The sequence below is a fragment of the Chamaea fasciata genome, unplaced genomic scaffold (genome assembly GCF_029207755.1).
Source record: "Chamaea fasciata isolate MVZ Bird 193981 ecotype frontalis unplaced genomic scaffold, bChaFas1.0.hap1 SCAF_4, whole genome shotgun sequence".
Taxonomy (NCBI): Eukaryota; Metazoa; Chordata; class Aves; order Passeriformes; family Sylviidae; genus Chamaea; species Chamaea fasciata.
Genome location: NW_027094089.1, coordinates 31,604,116 through 31,625,239, shown reverse-complemented (window position 1 = coordinate 31,625,239; position 21,124 = coordinate 31,604,116). Strand labels below are relative to the sequence as shown.

The window sequence follows — 21,124 nt, the reverse complement described above, 5'->3', positions numbered from 1 at the left end:
CCTCACTATTCATCCGGCCTATTAGTCCATTCGCTAATTTAAGGTTTCTATTTGCATCACAGCAGAAGGATGCCTTAAGAAGTACTGTTCTTAAAGCATAAAACCACCATTTCTGCAGCCTTTGTTTTTGTTTGGAAAATGTCTCAGGTCTTATAAACACCACAGAGGGTTTGAGAAAAAGGAAAAAATGTGACACTAGTCAAAAAACTACTTCAGTACCTCACAGTGAGAGGAACATATTCGCCTTCTACACTCGTTTCCTTTGTTCTCTAAGTTTTTTATGAGGCAAGAGTAGCTCTTACTTTTGACAGGACCTGGAAGAATGCATTGCCTAATAAAGGTAGAAGCCAGTAAATTAATGGGAGCTGTTATCATAAAAAAAAAAAAAAGACAATTAAAAAGCAAATGCCTTAAAAGCAAAAAATCTAATACTGCAGTCTTATCCAAAGAACATGAAACACCACATTCCTTCCAAATCCAATTAATTGTCTCTTAACTACGTGGACTTCAAGTCCTATACTCACTTGTCTTCACTTATCTTGAACAGGTGTATTGATAATACTTGCTGCCTTTGCCCTAAGGATGTTTAATGTAAAGTGAAATCATCAACTCATGGCTTATGAGTTCTGTATTTACAGAATCTTGGTATCTATTAGAAAAGTGGTTTTATAAAATAATTCAAATTTTGTAGGAAAATAACCCTACAGCACAAACTGTTCAGGTGAAAAATCTATAAATGTATGGAAACTAGAATGAAAACTATGTTTCTGTCCTTGCTTTTGGTTGTGCATTATGTGCCTTCCTGCTATGACTTCAAAGAGGCCACTAGGTAATGTAGAACAAAGAACCAGTTCTCAAACACTAATCCTTCCTCTAATATTAAAAATGTCTGTAACTAAAAAACAGAGGATTTTTCATGTAAACTGGACAACACATTTTCATAATTTTACATATTCTGTTACATGCATGTTTAATATGCCTCTTTATATAAGAATAGCAACACCTTTGTGTAAATTTTTTTAAAAACCTAATTTTTTATTTCAAATCATCTGAAACTTGGCAGATACTATTATTCTACAGGCATATGCTACCCCTGCACATCAATGTTCAGCAACAAGTCATTGTATTAGGGTGCTGGATTTCTAGTATGCACTGGGTGTTCCTGCCACATGTTCCTGTTCATACTGCATGTACTTTACTTCATCCCTGCCTCTTTTTTTTTTTTTTTTTTTTTTTTTTTTTTTTTTTTTTTTGATGATGATCTAGCTGATTTACCTACAAGATAAACCTGGGAGCAGCTCCACAAATAACTTAAGAGTCTCCATTAACAAGACCAATGAGGTATCTTTGCCTTCTGCTGCACTACAGTCTTCCAACAACACCTCAGCAGGACACACTCCTTCCTACAACTCCCACACCCTTCCATCTTTCCAGACAGTCTGTCACACCTAAGAGAGAAAAGCAGCACACAACTTCCCCCTCTAAGTCCTGATACACATCCTACACTCGCACAGGGACCTGAGCCAAGCGTTCCCACCACACAAAGAGGCCAGACCCCGCTGTCAGCCCATCAGCCAGCTTCCTGGGGCAGGTGTCTTTAGAAAACAGAATGCTATTGTCCCCTCAGTATGAAGGGAAAATTAATTCTTCCTTACCAACTGAGGCAGAAAATGCTGCCAGTCCTCTGGACCTCTCTTAAGATTGTTTCCTTCTATTAATATTCATCTGGCGACCCCTGTCCTGGATTTAGGCAGTCAGTCACAAAGAACACACTGAACACTTTCTGCATTTATGAAGGGACTGGCCCAGTATCTCTAAGGTTATTACTAAGGGTAGTGTGAAAGATAATAGCATCAGCAATAAATGAGTAGTGGTAAAACACAGCTCATGCAGCTCACTAAAGTAAAAAACAAGAAACAAAAGAAAGTTGTCCTGAGCAGTGTTAAATCTTTCAGACTTTGCTAAACTCATCAATGATAAAACAAACAGGTTACCTTATCTGGGAGGGCCAAATTACTAAATCTCTAACACTATTACTCTGTGTCTTGTTTCCTGTAGACTGTCAGAGTAGGTGATCCTACTGGTTTCCTTCTTGCCTTATAATTTGTGAATCAGAAGAAGGAAACACATGATCGTTAAAAGGTATTAATTTGTAGATAATGCTGACTGCTTAGGTCTGACCCACACAAACAGTTTGCATATTTTTAAAAGTAACTTAGTATATTCATATACATTAGTATGTTTTCTATTTCCTTTACAGGAAAGGGGGGAAAAAAAGCATCTTGCTCTCCTAAGATTTGAAGAAGACACAGAAGAAATAATGTGAAGATAGCATTTTCAAACTTTGGAAAGAAAAAAAAAAAACCACCAAAACACACAAAAAAAAAATTAAACAAAACCAAAACCACCCAACCAAACAGGAAGAAGTTTCATTTTTCTGTTTTGAACTTTTTCCCGCAGATAGAAATCAAAACCTTGCAGAAGATGGTAATATTTTAACATTTGACAAGACAGAATAACACACCTAAGACACAGCTGAGCAGCAAAGAAAAATTAGACAGAAGTGTATTTCCCAACAGAACTGTCCTCCAGTTACTCGTAGGTCAGAGATGGGGAGCAAATGCCTCCAAACTCAGCAGTTCAGCCATCAAAACATGGCGGAAAGACTAGGGGATGACACCAAATCACAAAGTCTCATGGAAGAAAACAAACATACAATGCAAGCTTACTTTAAAAAAGTGTTATATATTTTCTGTGTTCATTATGTGGGAAATGCAAGAGATGCTGTGGTAAGACCTGATGGTGCAGTGACCTGACATAATCATCTTTTTGCGTGGCGTGTTTGTAGACAAGGTGAATGGAGCATACTGGACTTGTCTGACTGCTTTTGCTTCTACTGTTACAGCACTTATGGAAACTCCCTTGCCATACTCATGCCTAAGAATGAGCTGAATAGACCTAGAGTAATTGAAAAGGCAAAACTGTAAAACACAACCTATTTTTTATAACTCCAAGAGGGTTACCAGTATTAATACAAAAGATATTTGTTAATTACAACTTCTCACTGAACAGCACTGATGAAGGAGATACTGATCAAGCATTCTCCTTCCTGTTTCCCAGAAAGAGAATTCAAAAAAGCCAGGTATTGATTTACATTATAAAAACCATGCTGAAGACAAATTCTGGTAAACACCAAGACAGCTGTTGAAAGAAACATATCTGATTTACTCTTATCATCAGTATATAACTTCTGTTTCATCAAGGATCATTATGTTTATGTTTGAACTATGCAAAATCTGTAAAGACACATTTATCAACTGAGAATTCTTAATAAAGATTTTTGCTTTTTCTCAGTCAGCATGGACTGCAATCAACAGGAAACAACCCGTTTCAGAACTTCAACAGAACTTCACTCTGGATGGCTAGGCTCATTGATACTAACCAATACACTGTTTAATTAAATAACATGTATCTGTTACACATAATTCTGTCAAGAGAATAACCAGGGAACCTACATATTACATGGATACATGTTCTCTGATTGAATCACAACACTACATCCTCTATAATGCTCCTGTGAAATTTTCATCTCTCATACTCCATCTGCTCTCCAAACTCCCTTTGGGACCAGCTTCCCTCACTGCTGTTCAGCTATCCATAGTGCAGGAGATGCTTCACGGAGCCAATGGCATGCCATCTCTGGGAGGTGCTGATGGCACTTCTAGGCACAATGTCACGACTTGGATGCAAGAAGGTCCTGGCTCCCAGTTACACAAACCTCTCTGTGTCCACCAGGCACACCAGTAAGTTCCATTAGAGTTCAGGTTGCGTTTGAAGAGAGAAGATTTCAGGGTTAAAGCACATGCTTAAAAAACCCATAATGTTAGGGACTTATCTATCTTTTCTTTTCTACTCCTGAGGTTTCTGTATACTTTCATGTAGCAATACCTTTCCACAACCTAGCATCTCATCCAAGAAGAGATAGTAACAGTATCTCCAAAGGGATTTTAAGAGTAGGAAAAATTTAAATTAGAAGCCAATTCATTACACTCAGATTTATTAAAGGAAGTTCAAACTACTATACTAATCTTCCCTACAACTTCAGGATTTAGAATTGATGCTTAAAAACATAATTTTGAAGTGTATATAGAAAACAAACTAAACACTTACAGAAATCCGTATCTGATGAATAACTTTAATAAAACAAGTAATTATCACATAAACTCCTATCTTCCAAGCATGCATACGAAGAAAATGCCAACAAACCCAACAATAAAAACACTGCAAGCTGTTTCACAAATCAGATCTATCTCCTGTAGGAAGTGGGATTCTGTTCGTAAGCTTACTACAAATGTCATACAGAAATTGGGCCCAGCAGCCCAAAGAGGAAAGACAGAAGAGGTGCTGTTCCCAAATGCATGCAAGAAAGCAACCAGGGAAAAATAAAGAAACCTACCTACTACAGCTTCAGTTTTGTTTATCCTGAGTGCCTCTTAAAACAATCACAGGTGAAAAATACCAGCATTCAGCAAACTTCTGATTTATTAGCTTGCTTAAGGTAAGCTTCCAGACCAAACCAGAATCCACAGAATTACCTCAGAAATTGAATCCTTCTCCTTTTACTTAAGGGAAAAAAATACTCAGATTAAGTGGTATTTCAAAATATAAACACTATATTAGTTTGCATTAGTCTTACTAACTTTTTTCCTAGTTCCAACCCTCCTGCCATGAGCAGGGACACTATATATACTGATACATATGAAAATAAAATCACGTTTTCTCACCAATCTCAAAACAGGTAAGTTTATATTCATGTATGTCTGCCAAAACCAAGAGATAACAATTTTGTCAGATACATAAAAATATTCAGAATATCTAGTTCCTTATGGACAAAAAAAGAAACTCTATCTGTTCTACAACCTTACTGCCTTGAGAGAAATTATGTTTTTTTGAATTCTGGAACACACTCTAGAATACTATCATGACATAGTAGAACTGAGGGTATATATATTTTTATTCAACAAAATTATTTCAATGTTTAACACTTCACATTGTTTCAGTAAATTAAAGAAGCAACAGGAACGGCATTCCATCAGTCAACACCCTTGATTTTACAAAGGACTACCTTAGTCTACCCATCATTTAATAAAACAGATTTTATGTGGTTTTGACTTTTCCATACTTACTTGGATGTTAATAATTATGTTTTAAACCAGTCTAGTTAGAAGAGACACTCTTCGATTATATCTATCTATCTATACATGCATATAAAACCATTTCCTTAGCTGTAAGCAGTGCCTCATTTCACATAATTTTCAACTTATTTTCAGGGAGGAAAACAAAATTCACAGTGGGCAGCCTTGTAAATTTTTTTCTTTGATACATTATTTTAAACACAGGTTAAAGTCAAATGATAGATATCAAAAGCTGTAAAATTTCACAATGACCACAGTTAGTGAATTATAAATGTTCAAAGGAAAAAAATCCTCTGAAAGGTTCTCAAGAGAAAATCCAGGAGTCATCACTGGATGCAACACAGACTGTTGAATAAGGCTGAATCAAAAATACGTGAACTTTCTGATTCTCCTGAGATATGCTTCTCTTCTGGTGCCATCCCAGTGTTTCTCCTAACAAATCTAGTTCCTACTAAACCACTTCTAATGATATGTAACATCACTGCCCTGATCTAGGTCTACTGCCTAGATATTGGGACAATATACACGTAAACTACTGCATGCGACAATCAGTTTTACATCATTTTCAGCATGATCCATTTAATGCACTTTACTTAAAATGCTCAACCTAAACCAGTTATCAGCATCTTCATACTCTAACCACAGTGGCTCAAAAATCTGATTCCACCTCCGTAAGTAACAAAATCAATACCATTCCTGCACAATGGCATGTAACAAAATCAAAGAATTACAGAATGGGTAAAGCTGGAACCTGAGGACCATGGTGGCTTATCTGGTCCAAATTCCCTGCTCAAGCAGGGTAATCTGAGAGTACATGGCACAGGACTGTGTCCAGGCAGTTCCTGAGTATCTCCAGTGAGGAAGACTCCATAACTTCTCTGGTCAGTCTGTTCCAGTGCACAGTCACCTGCACAGTAAAGAAGTTCTTCCTCGTTTTCAGGTGGAACTTCCTAGGCATCAGTGTCTGCCCATTATCTCCTGTCCTACTGCTCTGCACCTCTGAGAAGATCCTGGTCCTTTCTCTGGAAGCTGATCCTTTAGATATCTACACACATTAATTAAGTCCCCTCTCAGTTGTCTCTTCTCAAGGCTGAACAGCCCCAGCTCCCTCAGCCTTTCTGCACAAGAGAGGTGCCCCAGATCCCCCATCATCTCTGTAGCCTCTGCTGGACCCACTCCAGGAGCTCCAGGTCTCTCTTGTCCTGAGAAGCCCAGAATTGGACACAGTACTCCACGTGAGGCTTCACAGGACTGAGTACAGGGGCAGGATCACATTCCATGACCTGCTGTCAATGCTCTTCCTAATGTCCCCAGGATCCCACTGGCCTTCTTGGCCACCAGGACACGCTGCTGGCTCATGGACAGCTTGTTGTCCACCAGGACTCCCAGGTCCTTCTCCTCAGAGTTGCTCCCCGGCAGGTCAGCCCAAGGCTGTGCTGGTGCCTGGAGTTGTTCTTCCCCAGGAGCAGGACCCTGCATTTGCCTTTGCTAAATTTCAGATGGTTCTTCTCTGCTGAATCCACTGGAAACCTACCCTGAAATCCACTTTTCTGACCACCGTATTTCCAGCTTCGACAAAGAGCTACTAGAGGCAAGCCCATCAATCCATATGTGCAGCCCCACAAGTTGGTACTCAGCCTATCACTAACAGAAGTTTGAAGCTCTCCGACAAGAGGAGCAGCAGAAGAGGCAACTATTAACAGCTGCATGTGTGAGCTCCTGTGTGCTTAAAAACACATTTGAGAAGGATGAGCCGGAAGTCTAATACAGCAAGAACTCTAACGACTGCAGAACATCAGTAGCAGATGTAAGCCAAATACAGGAGTGAATCCCTGTGTGCTGTGCCTAGACCATGTGGCACGTCAGAACAACCACAGCTCGTGAAGGGATGTCTGAACTACCATTCTTTAAATTCTCTGAGTAAGAAAAACAAAGACTGTCTCCTACTGTGTCACAGAAGATATTCACCACGACAGTGGAAAGAAAACCCCACAATTACAGCTTCTTTCAGCATATTCCAGCATTTTCCTACACTTTTTTTTTCTTTTGTTCATGTATAAACTTTCCTCAGGCTTTCTAAAATAAGATCCTTTAGTCACTTCTTAATAATCTTGATATAGTTCTAATAAAATAACATTTTATCAGAGTGAAAACAAAGCAAAAAATAGCAGTATGACCAGATGAATCCTTACCAGTCTGGCTGAAGCTAAGGAATAGTGTTGGCTCGTTCAGACTGTAAGCAGAACTTGAAATACATTAATTGCCTGAAGAAAAAGATCGGTCAATTAAACCAACCAAAATAAAAACAACTCATTCAATTCGACAGTGAGACTGTTAAACTATCCCCCTAACAGACAGCCTTTACTGTGAATGAAAGGAAATACAATTACCTAGATACATTAACACTTCACTAGGTAGTAGAAAAAACAGTGGGATCATTGGTCCAGCAGATTAACCTCTAACAAAACATATTCAATGACAGTGTGTTTGGAAGCACAGATAGTCTGCACAGATGTACCTCTTAATCCCCACAGTTCTCGGATAACAGTCTTCTCTGAACTTATTCAACATCTCTCTCTCTCTCTCTCTCTCCCTCTCTCTCTCTCTCCCTCTCTCCCTCTCTCTCGTAGGAACTAAGGTGAACAAAGAGAGTTGAAAGTCAGGAAATGGTGAAGCTCTTGAAATTACCACAACCCTAAACATGCATTAAAAACAAAAAAAACACATCAAAAAGAAATACTTTTTTAAAAGTTTGAACTGATGTTTACTCTAATGCAGAAGTAAAATAACTCCACTACAACACAGTTTCAGCTGACATCAGCATAATTAAACATTGGTTTTCTTATATTATCAACTTGACCACTTTGAACACCTGTTATTAAAAAAAAAATCCATTTGTAATATATTTTTAGTATACTCTGTCGACAAAGTTAAAAACCAAGATCTACATAAAAATAAACAGCAAGCCTTTACATCATTATCTTAACAACACCGCCTATTCCAACTACCAAACTAGACACATTCAAAAAAACCTGCTTTTCCAGGCAGCATACTGTCCCAAAACTAACAGAACTAGAATGAAGTTTGACTACTCTGTTCTCTATTTCCAATAAAAGTTATAATTTCCCACATTTTAAGGTTTCGGAAAGGTTATGAACCGTCATAACACATATTTGATGACCGATGAATATTTTAATCTCAAATCATTAAAGACTCACTACCACTTAAGCAACTGTAAACAAATAAAATGAAGTTCCAACGCAAATCATCTATGAGTCTACTTTGGTTCAGAAGCAACTCGGCAAGCATTCATGAATTTCATGCCTTTGGGGAAAAAAATCCCACTCTGACTCAAAGGAAGAGCAATTACACTAAGACTGTTCTAGTGCAACTACCATTAAAACAGCAAGAGAAAAGGACATACACAAAAAGAATGACTGGCTTGTCGGTTTGTAAAAGATACAGAGACAAAAGCAGACACAAAGAGTGCAAGTGTCAGAGAGAACCAAATAAGTATAATAAAACAAAGCAGAAAGTAATGATTTTTCCATGTGAAAAGAAGTGTACCTGTAGCTACTTATGCAGTGGCTAGACAGCCATTTCCATAAGTAGATATCTACACACAGAGACCCTCTATCACTCTAGCTCTCCATATGGTAGGACACGTATTTCTTCACTGTAAAAGCACATGATATAATCCATGGCACATACAGTCTCAGGGATTTTAATAACAAATGCCTCCAATTTATAATTGAAGGTAATATTTCTACCTGCCAGCCCTGAAAACCCACTCCACTTGAAAGTCAGGCTGTGATACTTCTTATTCAGGTATCACTTCCCAAAGAGCTGCTGCAACTGAAATTCATCTAAGTCAACAAGTCAACTGTTGGAAAACCTGAAGGAGGCTCTCTCTTCATTCTTCTTAGAACCTCAAAGAGATTTATGATTACATCAAGCAAATCTGTACGAAGACACAAAATTCATAGTACTAGCAGACAGTTCTCATTATCCCAGGTGTTAAGAAAGTAGGGTAATGCTCACAGAAACAATAGGGTCTAGCAGGCCACAAAAATCTCGTAGCAGAGGTAAAAAAATTTGAACAGGCAAAAGGAACATAACTGAGAGGCAAAAATGCCCAACCAAACCATAAAATGCTCTTAATTTGGGAAGGAGTCCCAAAGCCAACTGCAAATACAGCCAGAAAGAAATGCTTTTTCAGAAGTTTTCTTGAAGGACCTAGGCATGCACCAGCTAGACAAGTTTCATAGGCAGTGTAACTATTAAGAAAAAAACCTCTCTTGAAGCAGTGGACTCAAGACTTTCACTTAAGCCCAGCAGGAGATTCAGATGACAGGGACTAAACTCCCCTCAAATCTCATTCCTTAACCTACTCTTCAGGCATCTAAAATGCCTGGGACGCCACACAACATAAGTGGCTACCAGTAGCACCATCAAAAAGAAAGAGAAGGCATCCTGTGGTAAATTAAGCTAAGTAAGCAGCTATCCATCTAGTTTTTCAATGCAGCTGCAGCTATGGCTGACTGAGCCTGTGGAGATAATGCAGGTGAGACACAGCACAGAACACGCAAACCGGGCTAGTACCTTAATTAATCCGTTTCTACAGTACAGTTAGGAGAATCCATGCTGTCCATGCTGGGTTTTATGCTTCTGACAGTTTTATTGCTCGTTAAGTTTTATATCTTACATCAGTAAATGAATTATGAGTATGGGGGGCAGAGGGCAGGTCCACATTTAAGAAGAGAGCTGAAGAAGTGTGTGGACCGCCTTCCCCAGGAGACACCAACAGAGCAGATTCTGACTTCCCACCACTCAGTAAACAGAAACAACTTGACAAAGGAGGGTTACCTGGGCCCATTAAGAGTAAGCAGCCTTGAAATTCCCCTGCTGGCTTCTTCAGTTCACAAGGCTGTGACACACTGATTTGGCTACGGAGAGGGCATTAAATATTTAACATCTCTATAATACATGAAATGTAACTGTATATACGGCATGTACTATTGCTGACATACCACACATGTGATATGCTGAGACAATATTCAACGCTGTTTTAAAATGTCTTTTAAATATTTCAACCCAGTAGAGCACTGAATATGTTTGAAAAGCAAGAAGGCATTCACATATATTAAAAAAAAAAATGCCACGTATTTATTTCATGCTTCTAGTGAGAATTGTGCAGTTTCTCCCCACCTCAACCTGCCACACAGCCATACATTTATAAAAGGTATTTGTAGGTCTTCACACAGTTACAAACCCAATTTGAAGAACAGTAAAGACAATTTGAAAAAAACCCCAAACTGTACATGTCTCGGCAGACAAATCAATAAGGCCTATTTGGATTCCCAGTAAATTCTGTGTAAGAGTCAAGAACTATTTACAAGAGAGGAACAATAATGATAAAATAACTCAGCATTTTCAAGAAGCTACCCCAAGAAGGAGACATAAATAGATATTTACTGCAGGAATAGTTTTTTTCATTGACGTCAAACAGGCCACTTGTTTTCCTATTTTAAAACTGTCTGCCATTGAACAGATAGTAGTTTTCTTCCTTTTGAAAAAAATTCAGACCATAAATACTTAAAGCTTAGTAAAAGCCAGCTTTGCTAAGCCTCTACCCTGCTTGCTTTGTGCCACCTTTTTAGCCAGCAGAAGAAACATTTTACACACGTTCTCCAAAGATAATACATAAGCTAATAGTCAAGGTAGTTTCACAGTCAGAAGCACGTCATAATTGAATGCCACACCTGGTATGTCTCAAAATGGCATACGGGGTACTAATGTATAAAGTTACAAACTTCTATACATTTTTTTCCTTTCTTTGTGATAGGGACATATATTTAACAGAAAGGGCCACCACAGCACAAAAAAATTACTATGACGTGAAAGCTTGAGAGTCTTTTACCCACTGATGGCACAACCCTTCAACTTTTACTCAGAGTTTACTACTTCCAAGCCTTTTTCCTTCTCCTGACAATAATGAAAATGCTACAAAAACAAAAGAAAAGGCCATTCCTGTACTAACAAATGTCCAGCTAGCCTGTTTTAAAAAAAGGTTCCTTATGCAAACCTGTCTCTTTAAGAACACCGAACAAAATAGGCTATCCTGAGTTGTCCATATAAAGAATATCTGTTTCCAATAAAAGGTCGAATACTTGAGAGCACGCTAGAGATGTTTTAGGGGGGAGGGGGGGAAGGAGGAGGGTAGAAGGGCTAGACAAAACAAAAGATCTTATAAATGGAGGCAAAGTACTGTTCGGCGTCTGGTTAGAAAAAACACCACCGAGGGCCTCGCAAGGAGAGGCTCTCAGCTCTCGCAGCACCAGAGCAGCCGGAGTCCGGAGGCCGCGGGTCCCCACGGCTTTCACGGGCCCTCCTGCCGGGAACCGGGAAACCCGGGGACCGGGAAACCCAGCGCCCGCGCACCTGGAGCGGCCGGCCGGCCTTACCTCTGAGTCCGGCGGAGCCGGCTGCCTCGCCGCAGGTGGGGCAGCGTGAAGTTGGAAAGGAGCGTCCAGAAACTGGGATCCGACGTATCCATTTCTCGCGTTTGAAAGCTTAATAACTCAGTGCCATAGTACGACGAGGAAGAGGAAGAAGGGACAGCAGCCCCGGGAAAGAGCGCGGGAAGGCAGCCAACCTCCGAGGGGACGGAAGGAGAGCAGAGATAGCAGCACCCCGAACCGACAGAAACTTTTCCGTGCGGCTGCTCCGCCAGTGCCGCCCCGCCCCGGCCATTGGCGGCCGCGCAGAGGCCGCGCCGCTCCGCCCGCCCACCGCGGGACAGACAGAGCCCCCCGCCCGCTCACCGCGCCTCAGCCCGCACCCGGCACGGCACGGCACGGCACGGCACGGCACGGCACGGCACGGCACGGCACGGCACGGCACGGCACGGCACGGCACGGCACAGCCCCCGCGCCTCAGCCCGCACCCGGCACGGCACAGCCCCCGCCCGTCCCCCACAGAGCCCCCCGCGGGTCGGAGCTTGGTCCGAGCTGTGCCCGGACGTGCTGGGAACTGTAAGTTAAGGACCAGTGACTCTCGGTGCAGTGCACAGTGTACGTGTGTCACTGCGGGGCTGCTGCCTCTCCCGGGAGAACTGACGGTACAGGTACTTAATTACCATTTGTCACACTGGCTACCTGCCACTCCAGACATCAGGCGTTTGCCACGGAAAGCTGGGACAATCGCCTCCCTCCATTACCAGCCCAACTTTGAGAAAACTACCCTGAAGCACAGGCTGGCAAGAGGAGGGACAGAAAGGGTCTGAGTACCTTTCCCACTCATAACAATGACCTAATCCCTCAGGTACTTTGACTCATTTCCTCCCCTTCTTCCTTCCAACTTTCTTCCTTTGCTTCCCTCTTTGCTACTACCCAGCTGTCTCCCAGCTTAGACGGTTTGCTTTCTCGATTCCCCCAACACTCCACCTTCACTCTCGTTTTCGCCTGTGCTGACTGCTGTGCTCAGTCTTTTCATACCTAATTCCAGCACCACTCTCCAGCCCTCTCCTTTCTCCCTCTGCAGCTCTGTCTAGACTAGCATTTTTCCTTACATCTCCGCACTATGCAACTAAAAACGTTTCTAAAATTACTACTCTACTACCTTGTCATTCCATAAAGTCTTAACTCCATATGTTGAAAGCAGTGATGGTCAGGTACAGAAAAAGATACTGAGGATTCAAAACCTAGGAGGTTTCTTTTAAAAGCTTAAAGATTTCCACTTGCCTTTTTGTTTATCTGAGGGTCACAGCGCAGAGCTGAAAGGGCTCACATGACACTTAGGATGAGACAGCTCTCATTAGCCAGCTCTCACCCTATTTAGCACCAAAGGCTTTACTAAAAATCCCCAGCAAACACCATTTACTGTCATGCCACAGAAAACGTCAGCGTAACATTGATCAAACACAAAAGAATAATAAAACATTTCCTTAAAGACTTATTAATTTTAGAAGAGACCATTTCCATGTAAGAAGGGAAAACAGTCTCATCTAGGTCTCAGGTTAGATTTTCTTGTACAAGAAAGGCTGAAATAGCTGCAGAAGCTGGGACTCGAGCTGATGTCCATTTGTGCCCCACAGGAGGGCACTTCCCAGCATGACTGCTCTTTTTATACCTCTCCATTAGCACTGGGTATTCACATCTTCTGCAGCCACTAAAAGAGAAAATTCTCATACATTTATTTTCACTTTGAGGCATGCCTGAGCATACTGAGCATGAAGTTTTAAAGGTTCACATGAAGGCAAGCATGGCTGGTAACACTCCTTCCTTAAAACCGCATAAGAAGGAAGTTCTCAAATCTCTATGTAAGTACCAAGAAACACCTCCTCCTCCTCCATGAACTCGGTAACTTAATCTTCTCTGCTACATACACAAGTTTTTGCCTGTAATCAGCATGTTTGGAGAAAGAACTGTACACAATCATGAAACCAGAGAATTATATATAACTCATGGTGATAACAGCACTGGATAAAGATTAAAAACGTCTTCCACCTATCACACAATTTCAGTGTCCTCACTGCCCTCAAGTTCTCCCCTCGCCTCATTACTCTACCTGACAGGCAGTTAGGAGTAACAAAAAATAGTTCAGGTTCCATAATTCAGTCAAGCACATCACTTGTGGGGTGATCATGGAACATGAAGTTCAAACTTTATTTCACATTAAAGCCAAAAATTACCATTTTTTTCTGTTTCAAGACCAGGACTGAAACTGAACTCATGATTTCTTTGTGAAAATTTCTACCACTTTATCAAAATGATGTGAAGTCTCTTATTGTGAAACATACCCTAAAAGCTTTTAAAAATTAAGCAAGACTGGCCTATCACGTTGGCAAAGACCCACCAGAAAAAAAGAAGACTGCTGCTTGTAAGCAGACAAATTCTGATGGAAAAAAAGTTTAATTCTTCTGTACAACCAGACATGATTATACCAAAAGCCATTACACAGATTTCACTATCTGAAAAGCTGGATTTTTGCAAAAGCAGAAAGGAGAAAAAAATAGGATAGAAGAAAAGAAATTCTAGGCAACTGTTTCTGTCCACATATATAGCAACAGAGGGTACCACAATGTCATGGTTTTAGGAATGGTGTTCCCAACTTAATGGTCCCACTGAGACTCTACAATTATTAAGACCCTCACTTCCCTCTCCCCCTCCTCCCCATGCCCCTGCGGCAGGATGGAGACAAGAACTGGAGATATAAAGCATAAAGATTACAGGTTTAGATAAGAATTTACTGGAAACAAGACGATTAAAGAACTACCAGTAACAGCACCAATAATAAAAGAGTGTACAAAAAAGAATGATTTGCATGTGAGTTCTCACCCCCCCGAGAATACCCGATTACTCCCTCCACCAACCTGAAAAAGACGCTTTCCCCCATCCCCAGAAAGTCACACGAGGCGCTATAGAATAACCTCCACGTCCCAGCCATGCCCCCTTCTGACTACTGCAAAATTTAACACTGGCCAGAACCAGGACACATAATCGTATCAATCAGTGGCGAACACTGCTCACTTCAAACAATGATGGTCAAATCCCTTGCAACTCTGTGTCTAGGTCCTGTACAGAGTATCCACAAGCAATAGCTTCCCAATTTCCATGGCCTGTAGATCCAAACATAACTTCACCTTGGCTTTCTGTGCACAATTACACGCACACACAGGACTGCTCATCAGTCACGCTGTTTGTAGTGTGGGCTGGAAAGCAAGGAGACTTGAACAATTATTTCTCTGAAGTGCTTGCTGGACATACACATATTAAGGCACAACAGAGACTTTGACAGAGCTATGAAAATGACGGGAGGAGCTCTAAGAAGTCCAGCATCATCCCACAACAACCTTAGACAAATTGTATTCTTCATAAGGCAAAGAACAGGCCTTATCCTTTAAGAGCACAACATGTAAATGGTGGTGGAGACTCTGCAATACCTGTCAATGAATGGCATAGCTCCCAAAGTGGTGCCTGCAGTTCGTGACTTTCCATGACATAGAAATGCCTGCTTTCAAAGCAAACACCTCAAGAGAGAATGAGGATTTTGCAAGCTTATTAGCACTACACAGATGCTAAGAGGACACTTTCTCTCCCAGTTTAGTGAGCTGAATCAGCTCAGTGAAGGACATCCCAGGATCAGACCCAATACAAGGGACACAGATTGAATGAAGGATCAAGCAGAGAGGCCAGGGCAGCAGGACTACTTCTTTCTCAGCGACTGTCCCTAAAATTGAAGCCTCTTTCACTATCAATACTGATAATGCTGCTTATCCTTTACAAACACAGGATCAACATATGTATTTTGTCGTGTTCCGTAAGCCACTGCAATTTATTTATCTCTGCCATGTAGAACTAGACAAAAAAAAAACTGACCAATAAATAAATGTTTTAAAAATATGAAAACCCCGAATTATTAGGAAAAGGTCTAGGCTATATTGATAAATGCATAGTTGACAATTAGCTATAATTTTCCTGAAACAAAATGTTGTTGGCATGTTCAGCAATTTTCCCTCAGTATCCAACTAAAACAGAATTCTGCAGCTGTCAAAATAAATAAAATAATGAAGTTAAGAACCTGCAAACGCATTCTTAATAGCATTTATTGCTTAAAAATTATCAACCATACAGCCACTTGCAAAACAAGCAGCTCAGGCAACTTCATCTCTTCAGAGGTGCTTTACTATAGAACTTGGGTGATGACTTTTATTTATCACAAAGAGTTACATAAGCTAGAATGCAACAAAACAAGTGATAAGGATCATTAAGTTTTCCCTTTCATATTCACTTGAAGATAAAAACCATCATATCACTCAAGTCAGAAAAAGGTCCTTAATCTACCCTTGCTTTGAAAAAGATTACATTTCTAAAAGCAAACTTATAAAAAGCATCCTTAGAAAACTCTCATTCAATATAAAGGACAAAAAAATTTCAAAATTTCAGTATTTACTTCACTAATTAACAGTAATAGAAATTCTTCCCCAGTAACTTTTTAATTGTACAACACTGATTACTGATTTTAAGTGACACCAGAAAATTCTACTTAGGAAGTTGAAAGTGCACGTTTAAAACACAATGCCATACCAATACTAAATCAGTATTTTGCACATATTCTAATGCAAAAGTTATCTAATCTACCATCTCCACACTGATAATTACACTAATAAACACTGGGATTTTTTTAAAACATTAAAATCTCGAGATGCCACTGCCCAAAGGCATTACAGAATGCTCAAGTCTCATTAATTTTATAGGATGATGTACACTCAATGCAGTTCACCAGCAACAATACAGACAAAAGACAGTTCCTTAGTGCTACTAAGACTAGTAAAATCTTAAAAGCATAGGCCTCATGCTGAAAAAGATGAGTAAAATTGTGAACCAGGAAAAAAACCCAGGTTGCCTTAAGGCACCTTCTCCATTTTCATGGGCTAGGAAGATTATGAAATCACATCTTTTAGCAACAAAGAAATGATTCTCACTTCATCAACATCTTAGAAGAACGACAGATTAGAACTGAGCTAACACATTCCTCGAGAGGAGTTTGTTTTGGTTTAGTTGAGTCTTTTTAGTCAGATAATTATTATCCAATGACTAACAAAGGAACTGGAGAAGCAGCTCATTCAATTATTGCCATTTTCAAAGTGCCTTGAAATAGCTAGAAGTTATTACAATAGTTGAACAAAGCTGTCATGCCATAACACTCCTTGAAAAGGACAAACAGGATATTAGCTGCTACCAGTACTGACTTCAGGTACTGTAGCTTACTTATTATCACATGAGACAGTCTGCCAAAAAAGTGTTTCAAGTAAGATTTAGAGTCTGGTCATTAACCGTCTCAACTGACAATATACTGAGACATTTGTAAAATATTCTAAAAAAATCTCCTTACAATGTTGTAATAAGTTCATTACCACAACAGAAAGAACTTATGCATAAGGGAAACATTAAAATTCACCTGCAGATTTGAAAAAGTAACCTGTAGATCATACAGGTTTATGGTTTTCATTTAACACAAGCAAAACTGCTATCAATAAGCTGGAAAAAAAAATATGATACCCTTTCTACCAAACAAAACATAAGAGGTAAGTAACCACAGGGACAGGAAAATTTATCATTGGATAAAGCAGCCTTATTTGAGCAACATGCATTATAGCCTTGCTAGCCATCAAGTCATACCAAAGACATAAGCACCCCTCAATCATAATATACATACATATTGGATAATCTATCAGGCAAACAATTTAGGTACTATCATAGATAAATAGCTAAGTAAGAGTTTTTTATGTGATGTATAGATAAAAGAATAAATGTCCTTCAGTTCTACGAGCAGGAAAATCTCTCATGTGAGCAAGGAGATGATATAACTGAGCACTGAGAGGCTAAAATACAGCTAGTTGTGGCACTTCTCAATGGCTGCAAGAAAGATACGAGGAGTTCAAGAAAAAAAATTATAATCTGAACTGTAGTGTGCAGCTTGAACAAATTCATTTATTTCACTTGGTCAAGTCTATTGGAGAACCTTTGTCACTCAGGATGCATGTCCCCAGCAGGAAGAGATTTTAATGAGGAAACAAGAGAGTAAGAACAGCAAACTCTATCATGTTCTCCCCTCACACATAGAATTAGGGGTTCAATCTTCAAGAGTCAGACAAAAAATCAGTTTTAAACTCTTTTCTCTTACCCATTGTAACACTGGGATTTTCTATCACTGTAAATCCTGTATGCTATTTGACTTCCTAACTAAAAAAAATAATTACACTTCAAACAAGCACTAGGGCGTGGATAAAAAAGATCTAAGCAGTAGGCGAAGGCTACCGCCTGTGTCATAAAGGTTGTCAAACTAAAAGATATCACTGGTATATTCAGTGCTTAAGACGTATTAATTAATTGTTATCACTACACCTAATTACAATGATTGAAATCTTGCTCCCCCTAGTGGTTGATGTTGGTATTTATTACCTCCTAGTGACGGCACAGGATTTTCACTGTGGGATGTTCAGTGTAAAAATAAATTGAAGAAATCACAGTACAAAAGAATATTTTGTGGGTGTACAATAAACGTCTGCCAAATTTCTAAGTTTTCTTAGCCATGTTTATAAATACACATAAACACTATTACTCTAACCAGTTTCAAAGTAACGTGCAAAGTACAAAAAAATATCTCCCACTGCTCTAGTTTATTATAGCTCATCTAACATAAGCACATTTAGGAAAAGCAATGGCCCCAGCATCTCCCTCCATTTCTGAAAGGTTCTAAAATTATGCACAATATATTTGGAAGTTAAATATGTGATCTATCCATCTGCATCAGGCACCAGAATTCACATCAGGCAACACTATTTTTAATCCAGCATTTTGCTGTCTGTAGTGGAATGAGCCAACCATGCTAACAGCTATGCTGCCTATTTACTCTTGCCTAGAGATTAGCTTCTCCTTCTGAGCTAATTTAGCAAAACAGCTAATGAGAAAGTGTAAAAGAACCATTTCCCATTTTTATCACTGAATTTTCATTCATCTTGGCACGTAGAGCAGCATTACTACATTTCCGAAGTGCTGCTTTAAGTGGTAAACAAGTCCAGAGAAGCTCAGAAAACATACAATAAAAATGTCACAATTTTCCAGATACCATGATACTTGGACCTTGACTTCATAAACTACAAATGCCAGGGGGTGGGGAGAGGAATACTGTATTAATAAGTATTAGTATTATTCTGTGCTACTTTCTTTGTTCTTCAAGTACATTTTGCCAGCACTCAACATCATACTAAGAGGATCACATCATTTTTTCAAGTTGTTAATTAACCTTTTTTGTGGCTGCAGTACCACTGATATAAATGTGAAGGCACCGTGTTATCCAACAGATGTGTAAAGAGTAATAATGAAGTTTTCCATAGTTCTGGGCATTCATGTGAAACAATCACCACTTAAGACTTATTTCATTGCACTGGTTTCACTCTACAGATTTAGATGTTCTCCTGATGTCACACACATCCAGCTGTATCTTATCAAGCACCTGGTTTAAGTCAACAGCCATAGCTTATGTTGCAAATGGCATTATTAAGGGTCAAGGTCCAATTCCTAAATAATTCTTAAGAAAATGTGGATACAATCACTCTTCTAAAACCAATACATAGTTAGATACTGCCATCTGCTCCAGACCACACCTGCAGTCAAGTAAGCTGTATTTTTTGAGTAAAAAATATTTATTAATTCAATTTAGAAATTTTTTTTTAACACAGAAGCTTTTTTACGTTTTTATACCAGAAAGTTAAAGTTTTGTTTCTGACATTTTGAAATAACATAAATCTGGATAAATCAGACTTGCAGCACACAAACCTTCTCTATCTTTTAAAGATGAAAATTTTAATAAATGACTTTTCTTTATTACGGGAAACAGACAACATAAAATAGAGTTTGAAACACACATGTAAAAAGAAAAAATACTATTTAGCATTTGTAAGTTTATCTGGGTTTGTTTCATCTTCATAAATTTCTAATTGTGGAAAACAGAGTCCAAAACCCACAATCTTCAAAAATGCAGTTTAAGTGGAGCATTTTATCCTGCCACCACAGCTTTCTTGGTTGAAGAATCCCCAACAACATATTCCTCTGAGAGAAATACTACCCCTTATATAGAGCAATTTTCTCATGTTCAACTCTGCTCCAGGACATCCCAGTGCCATACTCACAGATTTGAGTAACAGATTTCATGGATTCTCTGTTTTAAGTCAAGTGAACTAGGGAAAAAAATCAAACTCAAGTTTTGTTTGATAGCTTTTAGTCTTTATAGATTTGGGAAAGATGTCAACATGAGCTGTAACTTTCCTCATTCTTAAAACACCTTTTGGGGTAAAGGGGAAGTTTAACAGAGGTCAGCACAGTGAAACTCTCAAGTCTGTCAAAATCTAAACAGGTAACTCCTGTGATACTGAATTGAAAAGCATTTATTCAGTATAAATGCTGTCTTTAGTGAAACAGTAAATTTCATCAGCTGTAATATTTACAAACTGAATGTCCTAAATTAATCACCCAATCAGCACAAGACTAGTAGTAACAAATCCTTTACAGGTCTCTATAGAGCAAGGATATTACAGGCTCCTCCCCAGAACTGGCAAGTACTCTGTTTACTTACACTATTTTAAACACACAATTTTCTTTAAAATCATGATTTAAATGACAGTGAATAAAAACCAGGTGCCAAGAATTCAGAGCTTTGCAATATATATACACCCAAGTAGTTGCATTTTCTGAGCTTTCCCTGCACTCATCTGGCTTCATGCTTCAGTTAACCTCTGTGACGGATCTGCTGTCAGCAGAACGGTGTGAGATGGAGCACCCCGTGCAGTGCAAGCGGGCAAACTGGATCCCAGGTACACGAGAAGTTGAAAGGGAAAACATTATCTTTAGAAGAATATTATGTGGACTACCCTTTAACACTGCCCTTGGTATTTCAATGACCTGAGCACACAGCACTGCAAGTTTACAATATCCTTAAATCACTTTACAGGTCACCCTTAATGCTCTCCTCCTCAAAAGGCTAAATAATAAACAACCAGAGGTGTGCTTCAGCACACGCCTCTGGTTTAAATCTGAATTTCTGAACCACCATAATTACACTCTGCACATACTCCTATGTGTAAAAACATAAGGGGTTTACTAAACAGTTAACTATCAGATACGCAGATAATACAGCTACCAAACAGACCACTGAAAGCAGCAGAATTAACTACATAGAAGAAGGGAACTTTACAGAAACAAAATTAAAAGCACGCATATAGAATTGCAAGACTCGTAAAGATTATTCTAGTTAGTTATGCTTATAAAAACATGACAGAACAACCTCAAAATTAAGGACAAAATACTAAAAAATTACCTCATGGCTAAGGTGCCTCAGGGTCTAAGACCTCATGTCATCTAGTTATT

The 21,124-nt window shown here is 39.3% G+C and overlaps 1 protein-coding gene across 2 annotated transcripts in view; it reads right to left on the bottom strand.

The window, feature by feature from the left end:
- MAST4 (microtubule associated serine/threonine kinase family member 4) overlaps positions 1-21,124 on the bottom strand; it is a 277,346-nt gene that overhangs the window by 92,136 nt on the left and 164,086 nt on the right. The window contains exon 1 of one of the 2 annotated variants that reach the window (XM_066181233.1): positions 11,660-11,751. The exons of the other annotated variant lie outside the window; for it this stretch is intronic. Within the exon in view, the coding sequence (XP_066037330.1) occupies positions 11,660-11,751 (92 nt within the window). Of the gene's footprint in view, positions 1-11,659; positions 11,752-21,124 lie in introns of those variants that run through there. 2 annotated transcript variants of the gene reach the window in all.